Below are 16,806 nucleotides of genomic sequence, written 5' to 3' on the forward strand. Positions count from 1 at the left end.
ACACCTTCTGTGTGACTACACTACAATTCCAAAGCAGTCTTAGATGTTATGGTACTGCATACACATGTTATGATACACAGCTATCTTGTCTTCTCATCAAACTCCTCTAAGCTCATTAAGCACCATTCCCCCATTAGCTTCACCTGAAACAAGACAATGCAGAAACAAAAGGAAATTCACTCAGAAAGAGAGGAGACCAAGCAGGTGGTAGAAACATGACCTTCCTTCATGAGGTCAAATAGCTTTATTGTGATTAAGCACTACAATACAGTATATATCCATAAAAAAACTCTATAGTGTATATAAATTATTCCTTCCATTCAGTAATTCTCTTTTTGTTTTCAGTTTTTTTTTTTTTCATTTCCATTACAGCTTTGGTACAATGTGATTTTATTATATTTTTAAATACTTTTAGCTCCACAAACTCAACACAAAGTACAAAACTAATCCGAATCGGGGATATTACAATCTACACAGTGGTGTTCAGTGGTAGGAAAAAATCTTACCTCAATGAATTCATGTCACTAGCTAAGCTATAAAGGCATACCTAGCAGACATGACAAAAATATGCACCATTAACCAGCAAACATTTTTTTTTCAAAATTTATTTTACTCCTTTTTTTTTTTTTTACAGGTTTTTCCAGCAGCAAAATCACTTGAGCATAGTCAGTACTTATGTCCTCAACCGATTAGTCTGTTGTGTTCCTCTTCATCTGAAGGCCATAATTTATTTGTCAAATAATGCACCGCTATCCTCATATATCTAAGCCACAGTGTCAGTACTTGACCTGCCACCCTGCATTGTTGATACTCGCACAGTTTGTCCTGCAGCTGGCAGAAATAACTGGAACGTTATTGGAGGGGCAGTGTGGGGCAATCAGCCGGAGGTTGTTCTGTGGGGCAGGAGGTATGACATTACAGTAGACAGGCATTCCAGTGGCTGTAAGTGTTCCTTGACCTGATTGATTAGGTAGCATGATTGGTTGTTGATATGATTGTTGTGGCAATCCTTGAGAACCCTGGGTCATTGGCACCTAGGCAGGAATATGGAAAGACGTAGGAAAAAAAAAAAGCAATTACTAAGCAAGTTAAAGTAAGTTCCCAGCATCCTGATATTCCTTCTAGCTGAATTTGAGTATACTGTCTGTTCTGCCAAAATGTGCTATTTTCTGCTGCTCAGAATTGTTCTCATCTCTGAGGACTTTTTTTGTTAGAGAAGATTTTGAAGAGAATTCGCTCTGCTTTTAGGTCTAGAAAGTGCCTCTGTTGTGACCTAGTAGAATATGAATTACTGGGATCAGTACAAACAGAAGACTCGACCCTGGTATATCTAGGCCATCTAAAAGGTCTAAACCTTTAACTTGATCATTAACCTTTAAAACACGTTTTCAGTATAGTAATTCTGAAGATGTAAGGGGAAAATATTACCCACAAGCAATTCCCCCATTTCCATCTGTGTCGCTGCAGCATTTTCAAAGAAGCTGAGGGAAAAGGGGAATGGCTGCTCAATCAGTGCAATCTATTAAAATGAATTAGATGTCACTTAGTTTCTTAAGTTTCCAGAGGGACCAGCAGGAAACGTAAGTACAGGCCACCTCTCACATGCTCTTGGCATAACTCACAGAAACTAGGTATAAAGGTGGGGAAATAAGTCTGGGTAACTTACGGACTTGGTAAAAATCAAGCCACTGCCTTCCCTCTCCCCAGAACCCAATAAACAATAATCCATCTGGCTACAGCTTGTTATAGAAGACATGGTGAGATCCTTGGCAGGAGTCTCCACAGATGAGTAATTTTTAACTGGATCAGGCAAAGCCCTCAACTTCATTACAGGAAACAGTACTGCACTGGCAAAAAAAAGAAGAAATGAACAATGTTCTTATATTTTTTTAAATTAATTTTCTTCACAGGAAGAAGTCTAGTTCCTTCGTTCTTTGTTCTTTGTGACATTTTACCCTCACTGCAGGCTGTAAAAAATAGTTCATTTCAAGCATTCCAAAATCAGAATGAAAATCAGTAGTACTAAGACCATGTAAACAAGAAGCAAAGAAACTGATTTGACTTAGGAGCACATTCATCAGAAGGCTTCCTGCCATACACTGTCCAAATGAAGTTATAAGAGCACTGTGTAATGCAAAAACTTAATTCAATTAAGCATTCCCCAAGAAAAGCAGTCTTTCCTTACAGCTCCTAAATACCTGATAAGACGACATGGCTGGATACTGCACCATCATGCCTTGCACCTGATTTCCCTGTTGATTATTCATCAGGTTCTGGCTTTGGGGCGGCTGCTGCATTCCCATGAGACCCTGGAACCCCTGCTGCTGGTTCGGCAGGACAGGCTGGTAACCTGGAAGAAGAAAGATGTCTTCAAATATGCTGTTGCTTGCCGGGGCAAAATTACAACTCTTTTAAGGTACAGCAAATGATCCCATCATTTATCCCCGCATTAGAAGGTTATTCATTCCCACAGAAGCGTTACTGGAAATGAAAACTGAAGTGCAACAGACAAATGCCTTGAGCTGGGAGCCCTGGAAGGCTGACCTGAGTGGGCAGCACACTTTTGTTACACTTTTTAACACTGTGGCAGAGACCACCTGGAGGAATGTCTGACTGCAGCACAGGACTGTAAAGCCCTAAAGAGACACAGGGTGCAACTGTCTTTTGGCTATTTCCTCAGAAGCAAAACTCCCACAACTTCAAGGACACCAGCATTTGGCCTTCACGGTCTAACCTGACAGTTTCTTTCATGTCGCATTTCTTACCTTATCCTCTTACCTTCCTTGTAATGCAGCTCCCTGGCATGATGTAAACAGAGAAGCCTTTATTTTAATCAAGAAAAACATCTCTATGCACACTGGTTCTCACTTGCAAGGTTTTTTTTATGTAATTAGAGCATATTAAGGGTCATATTCCACCCTACTGGTTTCGTGTTTGTCAAAAGAGGAACATCATAAATTAGGGAGTGTCGTCCCCATGACTGGGCAGGAACGCGGCTAACACACCAGTGCCTGCACAAGGATGAGAGGCTGATGCTTCTGTTTTAATCTGTCACTAACTTCATGTTCAAAGTCACGCCACTACAGCAGGTTTTCTGCTGGGACGTCTCCTCTAGGACTCACAGAGAAATGGGCAAAGAGTGGATGATCTAGAGAGCCAAGCTGCTAATGAGGCAGCAGTGTGGATGGGAAGGCAAGCACAAATGGTGCACTGCTCGGCAGCAATGCGATTTCGCCTGGGAATGAGCCTAGACAGATGGAACTGGGCTGGCTGGGTAATGCTAATATTTAGCAATTAAGAGCTTTGCAGAAGAAGCAGGAAAGGAAGATGCAGAAAGATACTGTCCTTGAAAAATGTGACCAGACATAGGTTTAATAAATCTATGAATAATTTCTCCTTAACACATTCTGTGTTCTTTAGCACTCATATTTTTAACGTGCAGTTATGCAGTACACTATTAACTCTGTAGTGAGGTCCTTACAATAAGCATATTTCAGACAAAAAAGAACTACCAGAAGGAGCAACTCTGGCATCTTTATAAGAAAAATTTGTGTCACGTCTGCTCAATTTATATTCATGAATACAGTACATGGTTCAATATACTTCATGAAGTAAAAACAATCATCTGGATATTTCTTCACTGTGTAAGAAAAATAAAGTAACAAATGTCTCTGTTTCTGCTGGTCTATTGTCAACTGATAGCTTTCCTTCAAAATCTGTTCTGAGGCCAAGGAAATGTTGGGATATCTGGTCAAGTTTTTGGCATTAAAGATGCCGTTCCACAGATATGAGATTAATGTCTCCAGTCAAGTGAACAAAATAAAAAAAAAAAAGATAATTCCATGAGTGATTAACTTGGCTGGGATATAGCATTAAACATTTCCTAAACTCACCAGATTATTATACATTCAGATTTACTCTTTTCCTATGCGCAAACATTGTGTCAGCATATTTTTTAGTCATAAAAATTACCAACATCAGAACTGCTGTAACTGAGTTTACAGAAGGCTTATACAGCAATAATAAAATTGCTAGTCCTCTTCTGCTCCAGCACACCAATTATGGGGGGGAAGGGCTAAAGGATAGAAATAAAAGATTTAGCATTACTATTCTGGTATTTGCAGGAATGGAAGTTTAAGTACAGGGGAGTCAACTGAAAGGAGAAGCAAAAACACAAAATTCATCTCATGTCACCTGGGATTGTTAAAGTAAATCCCAGATATGTAAAGAATGATAGCTGGATGATGGACCAGGGATCAAGTGACACGTTTGGGGAAAGTAATCAAACATTGGATTTGGGTTCACCGAATTGGACTGTGATGCATTGGCACAGGATGGCAGACTGGTGCTCTGCAGAGACAGACAGACACCACTGGGGTCAGGTAGAAAGCAGCCCTTCTGTTATCTCTGGTAAATATGATTGCATTAACATTACTTTAGTCAGACTACTGCTAATGCCCTGCTATATGTTTGAATACACAGTTCTCTCTTCAATTCAGCTTTGTGTTCCATACTCTCCAAATATGACAAATTTATTACTCAGTGCAGACATGATTATCCAAGTGAAACAAAAAATTATGGAAAAGTTGAAGTAGCTACCCTTATGATGAACATATAGGCATGATCTCCTAGGGGTAATACAAAAACATGGAGTCATAAAATGGCTTTGGTTGGAAGGGACCTTCAAGGCCATCTAGTTCCAGTGACAAATGCACACACAAACACCCCCACCCTGAAAATCTCTCCACTAGCAAGCACTGCTTAGTGCGTGACATAAACACTCCAGGTTTTAGGGGCAGGAATATGAAAAGGAGACAGGCTGAAGAGCTGAAGTCTACTAGGCTACGGATTAATATTTTAACAGTCTTATAACTCTTCAAGGACTTTAGCAATTTCTCCTTCCCATAGTACATGTGCACCCCTCACCCCTGTCTTAACCAGCAGAGTACAGATTAGATCCCTGAAAGTGAGAATAAGACTCCTTATTTTAGCCCTTATTTTCCTACTCCTTATTTTAGCCCTTTGCAATGCTCTGACCACAAAGAAAAGCCTCAATACAAGCAGATAAATACTTCACATGCACTCTAACATACTTCCAGTCTGATTAGATGGGAGCAGAGAGATTGTATCCTGAGCCCTCTTAGACTTTAAGGGAAAGGAAGTTACTTTGGTCCAGGAGGTACTCTAGAATATTTACTCCCCTGACACACGAGTAGAAATGGGGATGTTTAAGAAGTTTACTGGCCTGTGTGTATCTTTGCAAGGATGCTGGCTGTCCTCTCTTCCTTACTTAATATTCATGGACTTTTTTTTATGATCAGTACCCTCTGGAATTAAATGGAGTTATGGATATCAGACCTCACTATAAAACCCAGTACAGCATTTAGTCAAAATCCAGCATCTTCAGAGTTCTGCATCTCAAGTAAAGCCACTTCATTTTACCTGGTAGCAAAGTCTGAACCTTCGTTATGTTAAATACATGAAGAAAGATGCAAGTTCATCCATTCTATTGAACATAAAAACATGACAAGATACAAAAGTATATTCCAACATTGTAGAGGGGGTACAGAATATTAAAAAGTGAATTAATTTTTTTGATCTACAACAAGCTTTATAAGCAAGAAAAAAATGCTGTGACAAAACAAAAAAGCCAATGTCTGTTCTGCTAAATGGCTTCTGTTTCAGCACAAATGCAAGTAGAACAATTGGCTCTCTACATGGCAATCCATTTGGACAAGAAGTTGTTAATATCAGAAAACAGCTGCTCTGAATTTCCCATCGCTGCAGCCCAAATTCTTCACGCATCTTTTGAAATAGGTTTTCCAGTGTTTACTGTATGTTGATACCTTTGTAAAGATATCAGAAAAAAGATTGGAGGTAGGAGAATTGAGACTAATATCAACCTTTCAGCAATGTTTGTGAAATTATATAATTCTAGCAAAATATTTCTTTTTTTTTCTCTTTTCTTTTTTTTTCTTTTTCCTCAGGCACAGACTATCAGAGAGCACCATTCCACCAAAATTACTTAATTTGTCCACACACAGCACAGTCCTCAACTATACCATGCTTTTCACGTGCTATTTACTTTTCAGTGACATGGAAATAATACTGTCTTGGAAAGTCTTGAAAACTGACTGCAGTGCATGAAAAAGCAGGCATTACTGGGCAGAGGTGGATGTTTTGGAGCTACACGTGTAAGAAACAAGTGAAAACAGGAAGTGGCAACATGCTTATGCAGCAATAGTTGTCTTTGCACTTGCTCTTTTGCTCATTAGCTTTCATTCTACATAAAGAGTAATCCTTAAAAGCCTCTTTACTGTCCCCTGAGAACATACATACGTGGGTTATTTTCTAATGGCAGTACACATCAGATGAACCATCCTATTACTGGAAGCTCCAGGGCCTCTTTACTGCAATTATATCATCCTGCTCTATGTTATCTCTGCTACAAAGGAGGATTTTTTAAATCAGGGCAAACATGAGAGACATTGTTAAACAACCAGAGGAACAAATCGTGCACAGAATTTCAATGAATGCCTCAGAGGAAAGATGAGCCTTGGATTCCGGATGAAATGGAAGAGGCCGTCATACCATCAAGGTAATTCTCTGAACCTTTACAGCCTGCATCACCATGCTGAAAGTCATCTAACTTAAACATCCCTGGGGAGAAAGACTGCGTGAAAGACCCACAAATGTTTTAATTTCCTAATGAAGCTATGCAGCTCAAAAGACAAAATGCAGCAGTTTTACACCTCTGCCAGTAGCTACACCCAGAGCTGTAACTGAAGCATGTTTGGTGCTCTTCTTGCCTCAGCATCCATCCTTCATGAATGGCACATCCATGTTGGCAGGGACTGTTTCACTGCTCATTTTAGATTTGAGGCATGTGTTAGCAAGACACCTTTGGAACATGTGTATCAGCACTGCTGGTAAAGAGTGTCTGACAAGTGCAGGAGAGTCCCTGAACTGCAAATCTTGTTTTAGTCTTACCACTTGAACAGAGTCCTTGAATCCAAGCCCATCCAATGCAAACACAGACTCTCATAGTGGTTTTGATGTAACATAATTTGAGAGTTCACCTGCTCCCTTTGTGCTTTACTCAGTGCAGTGCAACCTAAAATTCAGGTACCTTGGAAACACACTGAAGTGGCTTAGGCAAGCAAAGTCCAAAAGAAAGTCAAAAGGGAAACCTCAAGCAGAGGTAACTGGGCTGTTTGGAATACTAAACAGATTTGGTTGTGCTCCCGCCTGCTCTGCAACCACTGCAGTGCCTATGCCACACTGCCTTTCCGCCCCACTCCCTCTCCCAGTATAGACCAGCTCAGCCTCTGTTGCAGCTGCCAGAAGCACTGGGAAGAAATTTAATTTGAGCTCACATGGAAAAGAGAAGGGGTACAAGCACCAGCTCTTAGAGTGGACACAAAGGAATACCCTGCAAAGTCCTTGAAAACATTCTAACAGCAAATTCTCTACACAGAAGGTGCTTACATTTGCAAAAGACTCCCCAAAACTTAGTAGAGCTGAGAAGCAAGCTAAAACCATGACCCAACATTAGGAAGTGCACCTCTTCCTGAAAGACTTAATGAGTTCACTCTGCACAACTTATTAAAAAGACAAAGAAGTATCTGCAAATAGATAGAGCTGGTTTTGGCCAGGTTAGAATTAATTGTCTTTCTAGTAGCTAGTAAGGGATTTAATTTTTGATTTGTGCTGAAAACGGTGTTGATAATTCAGGGATGTTTTAGTTACTGCTGAGCAGTGCTTTCTGTTTCTCACACCACTCCACCAGCAAGGAGGCTGGGAGTAAACAAAGAATTTGGGAGGAGACACATCCAGGACAGGTTACTCCAGCTGAACAAAGGGATATCCCAGACCATATGATAACATGCTTGGCATATAAAGCTCAGGGAAGGAGGAAGTGGGAAATGTTCAGAGTGGGCTTTTGTCTTCCCAAGTAACTCCTAGGTGTGAAGGAGCCCTGCTTTCCTGGGTATAGCTGAACAGCTGCCTGCCCATGGGAAGTGGTGAATGGATTCTTTGTTCTGCTTTGCTTGCACCCACAGCTTTTGCTTTCCCTATTAAACTGTCTTTACCTCAACATGTGAGTTTTCTCATTTTTAATTTTCTTATTCTCTTCTCTGTGCCACTGGGGAGAGCGAGTAAGCAGCTGCATGGGGCTGAGCTGTTGACTGGGGTTAAACCACAACAATAGTTCTTGAACAGACCAGAAAATGGTATAATAAAATTAGTGGCTGGAAGATAAACCTAGAACTTTTCAGATTAGAAATAAAATTCAAAGTTTTGACGGATCCTATAATTAACAAGGAGGCAATTTACCTAGAGTGGAAGGACATTTGCATCATTTAAAACCTCTAAAATGAGGATGGACATCTTGCTAGAAGATATTAATCCATTTAATAAGAAGTTCTGGTAATAAAGATATGATTATAATGTGCTCGTTGTCCAGCATTAGTCAGACCATTAAATTACAAATTCCAGATTTGAAATACTTAGGAAAATGTTAGCCAGCTGCCTCTTAACACTTTTGCTGTCTCCCAAGGAAAAGAGGACTAATCTTTTCCTTATCAGACAGGATCCTCTCCCCAGTCTCTCCTCCCTTTGATCACATGCTGGCAAGGCCACCCAGTTCACTCCACAAGCAGAGATCACCTTTTTACACTGGATATTCTAAGGGATATTTCTGGCCTATTTTAGTTTACTTTGCCCTGGCTGGAGTAGTGCTCAGTAGATTTTGTAGACTGAAGAATATGGTTGGTATCTATTCCCACAATTTTACTAGGCTACGTTCTCCTTTACTTTTTAAAATAAGCTATGGGCAAAGTATTAAAAAGGATGGATGTAGCTTTTACCTTATAAGCATTTAAATTTATAATGCCATGATTTAGTTATAATCAGAGAAGAAAAAATGTCATCGTAGAACTACAGTTCACTCATAGACATATCAGTACATTTGGTAAAGTTTTTGACAGCTTGCTTTTTTACTGTAAGCTGTGAACTGGCCCATCCCAGAGTATTTGCAAAACTGGAAAGAAGAAAAAAACTGAAGCAAGCTGTTCAGCAAGATCAAACATTGTCTTAGAATCACAAAATGGAATCACAGAATTGCTTAGGATGGAAAAGACCTCTAAACTCATCAAGTCCAACCATTGCCCTAACACTGCCAAGTCCACCACTAAACCACATTCCTAAGCATTCCGAAGAACCTTTTGATTCTCAAACAGACCCTAAATGTTATCTGTAAAACAGGAGGAAAGCCAACCTAATTGGGGAAAAATGCATAGGACAGTTGGCCAAGTTGTGGGAGCCACATAACGATATCCATTCCCAGCACAAGTGAGAGTAGGAATTCAAGGCAAGAGTTTCCTGGCAACCAGAACAAAGTCCTTCTTGATCCACAAGTCCATCAGTGCGTCCTGACTTTCCGTGACATACTCAAGTACTGGACTGCAACCAGGTGTTCCACCTCCCATGGGGCCATTGTAACACCATCCCTATGCACTGCTTTCTCTAGAGGAGAGCTGCTCCAAGGCACTGTGTTCTTGCTGGGTTCTCATGTTCAGGTGTTATGTGTCAGAATTGGGTGCTCAGTCCCCTGAGGAAAATGTTTGGTGGGTTTTTTTTTCATTATGCATCTGACCATTACCTGACAAGTTTCACTGCAAATGATGGACTAAAGTCTCCTGGAAAACACAAAATTGATCAAAATTTAAGCTAATTTTGATTTTAGCCTCACCCCAAAGTATCTGCAGCTTGGAAGACTCCCACAGAAGACACATTAATTAATGTCTCACTCTTGGTGATATTTTCTGTGTGAGTCTGAAAATTTAAATTTAATCTTGTGCAGCTGGAATATCTCTGCAATACACATGAAAATGTCTTAACCTAGTAAGACATTTGAGTTTTATATTCTACTTGAAGACAGCACAGATAATTTATGGTTGTAAACTGGACACCATGTAAGCTAGAAGGACAAATACATAGAATAGCTGAATGCTAAAATCCAATCCCTTTCCCCTCAAATCATAAGACCGTGCAATTAATTTATTTAGTTTTCACACACATGAAAAGGGAAAAAAACCAAAAAAGAATACCTGTGCCTTAAATAAGGGAGTCTTAAGAAGCAACAGAAAAGGTATGGAGGCATGAGGTAGCACATAAAACAGCACTTGTCAAAAACCACAGCAGCACACAGACTCATTTCCCCAACAGCACTCTGCAAGTTCAGACCCTCAAAAAACAAGAGCAGCCTTTTAACAGAAGTGACTCACAGTTTGGCTTCTTTCATTTCAGGTAAAAGCACATCTCACTCCAGCAGTACAGCTTACAGGAGAAACCATGGGCTATTATGTTAGTTTCGTTTTCAAAATTTTAAACTAATGGCATCGATTCTTTCAAGTTGTGCAAGATCAAAACAATTTTTAGCTAATGGCACTCCAGCTACATCCACTGGTTACACATAACGCAGCAAATGTATTCCTAAAGTGATTACAATGACAGTGACTCGAATAATTCTCTGCAGAGCTGGGGTTATAAAACTGCAGGATGTTGAACTTTGAGTCTTGAAACATAACTGCTGCCAGAACCATAGCTCCCAGGCCCTAAAATGGCCGTAACTTTGAAAAACACACATTCATGCTTCCCAAACCTGTTAACAGACCAACAGCCACATTTGTTGTCAAACTCACAGACAGAGCCATATTCAGCTGCATTAGAAAACTCAACAAGATGTATGTGCATCAGAGAGATGAGCCAGTAAGATTTATTATCACAAAAAAAAAAAAAGAATAAAAATGGATAAAAGAAGTTGGCCTGTCTTCCCCACCCCTCTTTCTCTTTCTGATTTACAAAGCCACAAATCCCGCAAACGTGATAGTGCAAAAATGTCTTCATCCAGCTTCAGAAGAAGAAGAAATAACTTGGGAAATTTCCTACAATTTTTAATTATTCCAGAGCAACTTATTTGTTGGATTTAGTAAAAACTGCTGATGAAAATCCTCTGCTATGCTAGAATTTTTTTTAGACAACAACTCTGAAATCGCCCATGTGGCGAGTTCTAGAGTACTAGAACAGTATCTATCTTACCCAGGTGAACTGCCTCTCCTTGTCCTTTTGCTTTATTCATCCTCAAAAGGCTATATTAAATCCTGATTTTACTTGTTTTGCAGCCTCAGGGGCTGGAAAGAACCCAAAACACAGAGCACCTGAAGCACAGATAGTTTCATGTGCTACTCAAGACAATGCTGCCAACTGGGGGCACTTCTCCACTGCTAATAAAACGGAAAAAAAAGTTAGAGGAATAACACAACTTCGCTAGTGAAGCAAACCCTCCTGGTTCAAAAGATGTGCAGGAGCAGAGCCTCAAAAATATATTTTTTTAACTCTGCTTTTTCTATATAATCTCAAATAAGGTATATTTTTTACAAAAGCCAAGATAGATTGCTTTGTGCACAGAATTTTCCTCAAGAACAGTCACTGCATAAAACAAATGGGTTCACCTGGGAGGTAGAAAGCTGCCTATTGTGGTGATTTAGATTATGGCAATGAGAAATGATGAAAGTAACACCACATATCACAATGTAAGATTTAGAGCTTCTTATATGTCAAAGAAATATCCATTATGTTTTACCCTTTAACCCATTCTCTTACCTTTTCTCTATGATTCCAAGTTTCACCCTGGAGATGAGGAATAGCATTATCTTTTAAAAAACATTTATATGCATGCTTGCTGTCCCATGAGGGAAAAATGTTTTTGCAGGGTGCTGAACACTTCTTTAGTGCCTTCTACTTCATCATCCTAGCAACTACCTTCAGGGCAAACATGCAAAATCCTGGGTAAAATGAATTTATGAATCACTTAAGGATGCAAATATCCACCCCTCAGTTACTTTTCCACACCTGAACAGAGTTGGTTTAAAACTCAGTGACTTCACTAGTGAGTAAAAGAGCCCAGACAAGTAAGGGGTATGATTAAATACTTTCATTATATACCTAATGAAATCACATACTGTAGCATCTTCTGAGACTGAAATTTTAATTAAGGCAGACTGGCATTTTGGCTTTTTTCACCCCCCTCATGTTCCAGGGGAACAGCAGGTAAGGTCAAACAAAAAGCTTATGTGGTGAAATTGCATGAGAGTGCTCCTGGGAGACCTAGTATTATTAACAAGAACATGAAGAAGGGCACAGTTGAACAGTTCAAAGATAAATGATTGCATTCAGTTTACTTTTTGCTATCAATTGGAGAACCTGAGAGAGCTGTTATTTGACAAGGAATGTATATAAACAGGCATTAAAAAGAGTTTGAATGGATACGAATACAGGAGACTCAAGGGTGGGGAAATGGGTTTTTTCAGTTTAAAATCTGTATCCATTCCTTTACTTTTCTACACAAAGGGTTTCCAAATTATAGGGACAGCTTTAAGAAGAACTTGCTACTAGTAAGTGGCTTGATGCTGAAAATAAGCCTGTTCTTGCTGAGAATCTAAAACCATGTGATTATATGACACTTTAATAACTTATTTTATTTCCTTTCCAATACACATTTATTTTATGTTTTGAGACCTTTTAGCACTGTTCCTGCTCTTCAAAAACTATGACAAATATTTCTTGCACTTCTCCTCGAAGATAAATCTGAAGATAAACAGATGGGCACCTCTTACAGACATGGTATGTAACTCAAAGCTTCTGTAAGATTCTGAAAAGAAAATTCTATTTTTAAGACAAAATCCTTTTATCTCACTTCAGTAAAAAAAAATAGAGGGAACAGCCAGCTGCAATCCAAAATAATTGCAACACAATAATGCAGGGCTCCATTACAGCAGCCTAATTCCGGTAAAGCAGCTGATCCAGGATCTTGGCACTTGCCCAGACCCTGGAGCCTGACTTAAATGCATTAACCCAAAGCATGTGCAGCTGTTTTTGTAATCTGAGGCTTCTGCATTTTATTGGAGACCAAGGAGGGGGAAGCCACCCAGCCAACACACGACATAGGTGAAATAAAGAGAGAAGGAAGTATTTTATGCTTTTGAACTAAGTTAATCCATGGAGCCACATGAACAGGCTCAACAGCTTTGGGGAAATGAGCTTCGGACAGCGTTTCCCTTTGGCCAGTACCATGAGCAAGGGTTTACACTGGAGGGTTGCAGATGCCCAAAGCCAGCTGAGGTGCCCTGCAGGGAGGGTACTACAGGACCTGGAAAATGTTATTGCAAGAGGGGTGAAGCCTTCTCATCCCACAAGAGCTGAGCCATTGAAGGCACATATTGCAAGCTGGTGCACAGTTCACACAACAACAGGGAGGTCAAAATAGTGCTAAGGAACATCCAGGTATAATCCTTCTGCTCTCAGCCCCTGCCCACCTTCCCAACAACATTAAAGAGAGTTAACACAGACCCATGGGCAGGCCAATAGATACACTTGGAGAATTTGTAAGATGCACTTAAGGGAGATTTACTGCTTAAAGACCAAACAGATGCAAATCTAGTAGTAGCCCTTACTGTGGCCATAGACTGTTATATTGCTGCAATTCCTCTTTATAAGCTTTTTGAATAGCTAATGTACAACTAAAACACCAATGTGACAACCCATTAGTATTGATAATAAGACTCCTTTGGCACATGATGTGATCATTAGATGAACAGCAGGTGCAATACTCTCCATATGTACCTGTGTCTGTGTTTGCATTGTGTTACATAAAGCAGTTCACAGCCATAGCATAATTATTATATGCAGTATCTATTGATTTTGTTAGTAAATCCCTAAGAACTGTGCAATGGAACAGCTAAACACCAAAACAAAATTTAGTGTGAGTCAAAAAAGCACAAATACAAAACTAGCAGGATGAAATTTTCCATGCAAGCTGCAAAACACAGATTCACTGAATTTCAGCAGATTCATTTCTTCTGGTTTCATTTTCTGGACTGATCCCTAATAAATAATGGAAAGTCTGAGCAAACGAATTGTTGAGCCCCTGTGTATTGATCCATCTCTAACTTTGCTTTTGATATCAGCTTGACGTCTTGGCAGCAGCTCTTGATTCTGATGAAATATCTACAAGCACAAGCTCAGAGTGAACCTCCATGCCAGATATTGTGCAAATTTCAAGGAATAGCTGCAGTCCCTGCACTGAAGATGATGCATTCCTGAATAGACAAGACAACTTGAGGTAGTAAAATAAACACCTAAGGGAAATAATTTGCCCAGAGGAAAGAAGCAGAACTGCACAATACTTTTCTGGAAGGTACACCAAAATATGTGTGCTGAGTGCTTTGACCCCTAATCTGAGCAGGGACTGCTCAAGCAGGCTGCTGCTCACCAGCAGTTGTGGAGACTGATGGTTCCTGGGCTCTCGCTGCTTCTGCCAGGCTGTTTTTTTCCACACAGCTCCAGCTACAGGCTCCTGCTCTGCCCATATCCTGTCTATTGGAAGAAGACTGCAGTGTTTTGGTGATACAGTTCACTGTACAGTGTTGCATTTTACTGTGGGCAGATTGGGGTGAACAACTGTATCACTAACAAACCCTGCTTTTTCACTTCACAAGCTGGGCTTTGTTTTGTGTCTCAGCTGCATGAAGAGTTTTCATGAAACACAGCCATCAGCTGTAAATACTGCCTCCAACAAAGACACATCCACTGCCTGATGGCACTCTTCCTCCCCACTGCTTCTGCATACACTTGCAGGTACCAAAAGAGCCTTGACTTTGTTTACCTATAACATAAGGACACAGCAAGTTATGGGCTACAGCCCCCAGCTAGATGCAAACAGGCGCAGGGACAATACTGATGCCAGCAGGACTTTGAAGGAGCATATGTTTGCCCATATGGGTCCAACTGCAACAATCTCATCTTTTCCAAGTGCACCCATGCAGAATGCAATCCACAGACTATTGGGGTTAGCAGTCGACCTTAACCAGCTCTGTACCATATTAGAAGCACTCGCCTGCAACACAGTGATTACTCCAGCCCCTATACACCAGAGCCCTTGAGAATTCGTTTAACTTTTAAACACATAAGCTAATTTCTTGATTCCAGAGCAATGATTTGCAGGCTTGAATACACTTCTGGACTGAGGCCAGGGTACTCAACCCCTTGAAGCAGAGGACCTCCAGTGAGAAAGATACAAGCACATTTATTCACACTGTATTTTAGCATCCCTTTAAAAGGCTTCAGAGAAACTTGACCAGGCAGGTAGCAATCAGATTAAGGAAAGAGAGGCCCCGTTCCAATAAAAGTCAGTTCTACAATATATGTAACAAATTCATTTTTTCAAATCCTTCTGCACAACCACTGCTTAACCCACAAGAGGAAAAATGGGGCAAGGTGGGACTGAGCCTGCATTCATGCATGGCCCTTGCACTTGTATGTGCCAATCTGAAAGAGCCATTAGACTAAGCAGTGGCTATGTACCAAGAGATACTGGCAAAAAACCAACCAAATGGCAATCAGGGGTGAGCCTACCCTATTTCACTTCCATGGCACAAACATAGGGAGCTCCCACTCATGTTTGCCTTGCAATTACCAACTCTTCTAGTTTACCACAGACCCTAGTTTACATTTCTTGTCTTTCGTAATTAGAAATGCCTTAATGAAATTTGGCTAAGCCTTTGTTAAAGCAACTGTTATCACTGAGACCCTCCCTTTCCTTTAGCCCTTGAAGTACGAGGCAAAAGACCTGTAAAGTACCTCTAAGTACTTTTTATCAGTTTCAGTTCTGGGCATTCGCTCCATTCCATATCACTGCAGAAATGTAAATTCTAATTGCAATTCTGACATAAGTACAAAAGCAATAAATTCAATTAATGCACTAGAGCTGGGCTGTCACTTCCATCTAAAGCTTTTTCTTGGAAGGAGGCAAAGGAATCTACAGGTGTGGTCATCCCAGTGACCAGTTAGTTTCCCCTATGGCCAAACTGTGCATCGTACAAAGAAGGAATAAAAGCAAAAAAATGTCAGAAAAAGTAAAAGAATTCCCCTTTGACATCCCAATTCGATCACTACCAATTTCCAAAACTTTTTTTTTTGTTTGATTTACTATCTGTAGGCAATTAAAAGCTTTTGGTTTATATTTTATTTTGCCTAGGGTGTAGGGGGTGTGTGGGTTATGAGTCTCATTTCACAGGAATTTGAGTTTTTATTTCAATTGGCCAAGGAATGTGCAAAGTAACTCATTAATACAGTTTTACAAACTCTTTTGATGAATCGGGCAGCTAAATCTACAAAGCCTACCTATCTCCACATCACAGGCAAATGTATTTTCAACTCATGTAGAATAATATGAGCATAAAAAAAAAAAGAAGAAAAAAGAAAAAAAAATGAAAAAGGGAATGCATTGTGGATGTAAACTTTCACCTCTGCCTTTTCTAACAAGGGTTTAGTGTCACTTTTGAAAACAAGAGGACTAACACCTGGAGTCACACATTCCTTGTGTATTCACCGAAGAAATTAATAGAAATGACACTCAGCAGCAAGCTTTGCTGAACATCTGTGCCAAGAAATCTTGGCCCAGAGAACCAAAGAAAGAGAAAAGGAGAGGGAGGATGAAGCTGGCTTCAGAAGACACCATTTATTTTCTATTGATTCCCAAGTCTCTACCAAGCTGGAAAACAGGCTGACAGCAGTGCATGGGAAACAGGCAGACATCAGTCACCCAGTCCCAGCCTCACTCATGCTAGGCACAGTCTTTCTGCAGGCTTGAGAAAGCCTGGAAGCAGGCCCATGGTCAACAGATGTCAAAATGTTCAGCCAGAACATGGTTTAATTCAGCTACATGAAAGAAAACCTCTCCAT

The 16,806-nt window shown here is 40.2% G+C and overlaps 1 protein-coding gene across 21 annotated transcripts in view; it reads right to left on the bottom strand.

Moving 5' to 3' along the window:
• Window positions 1–208: 208 nt before the first annotated feature.
• Window positions 209–16,806, bottom strand: part of ARPP21 (cAMP regulated phosphoprotein 21) — a 197,137-nt gene continuing 180,539 nt past the window's right edge. For all 21 annotated transcript variants that reach the window (XM_085051488.1, XM_085051484.1, XM_085051498.1 and 18 more), the window contains 2 exons: window positions 2,199–2,350; window positions 209–1,034 (listed from right to left, as the gene is read on the bottom strand). In XM_085051488.1, coding sequence (XP_084907614.1) covers window positions 777–1,034; window positions 2,199–2,350 — 410 coding nt within the window. In that variant the 3' untranslated portion in view covers window positions 209–776. The remainder of the gene's footprint in view (window positions 1,035–2,198; window positions 2,351–16,806) is intronic.

Source organism: Lichenostomus cassidix, chromosome 2, assembly GCF_008360975.1.
Source record: "Lichenostomus cassidix isolate B80296 chromosome 2, HeHo_3.0, whole genome shotgun sequence".
Taxonomy (NCBI): domain Eukaryota; kingdom Metazoa; phylum Chordata; class Aves; order Passeriformes; family Meliphagidae; genus Lichenostomus; species Lichenostomus cassidix.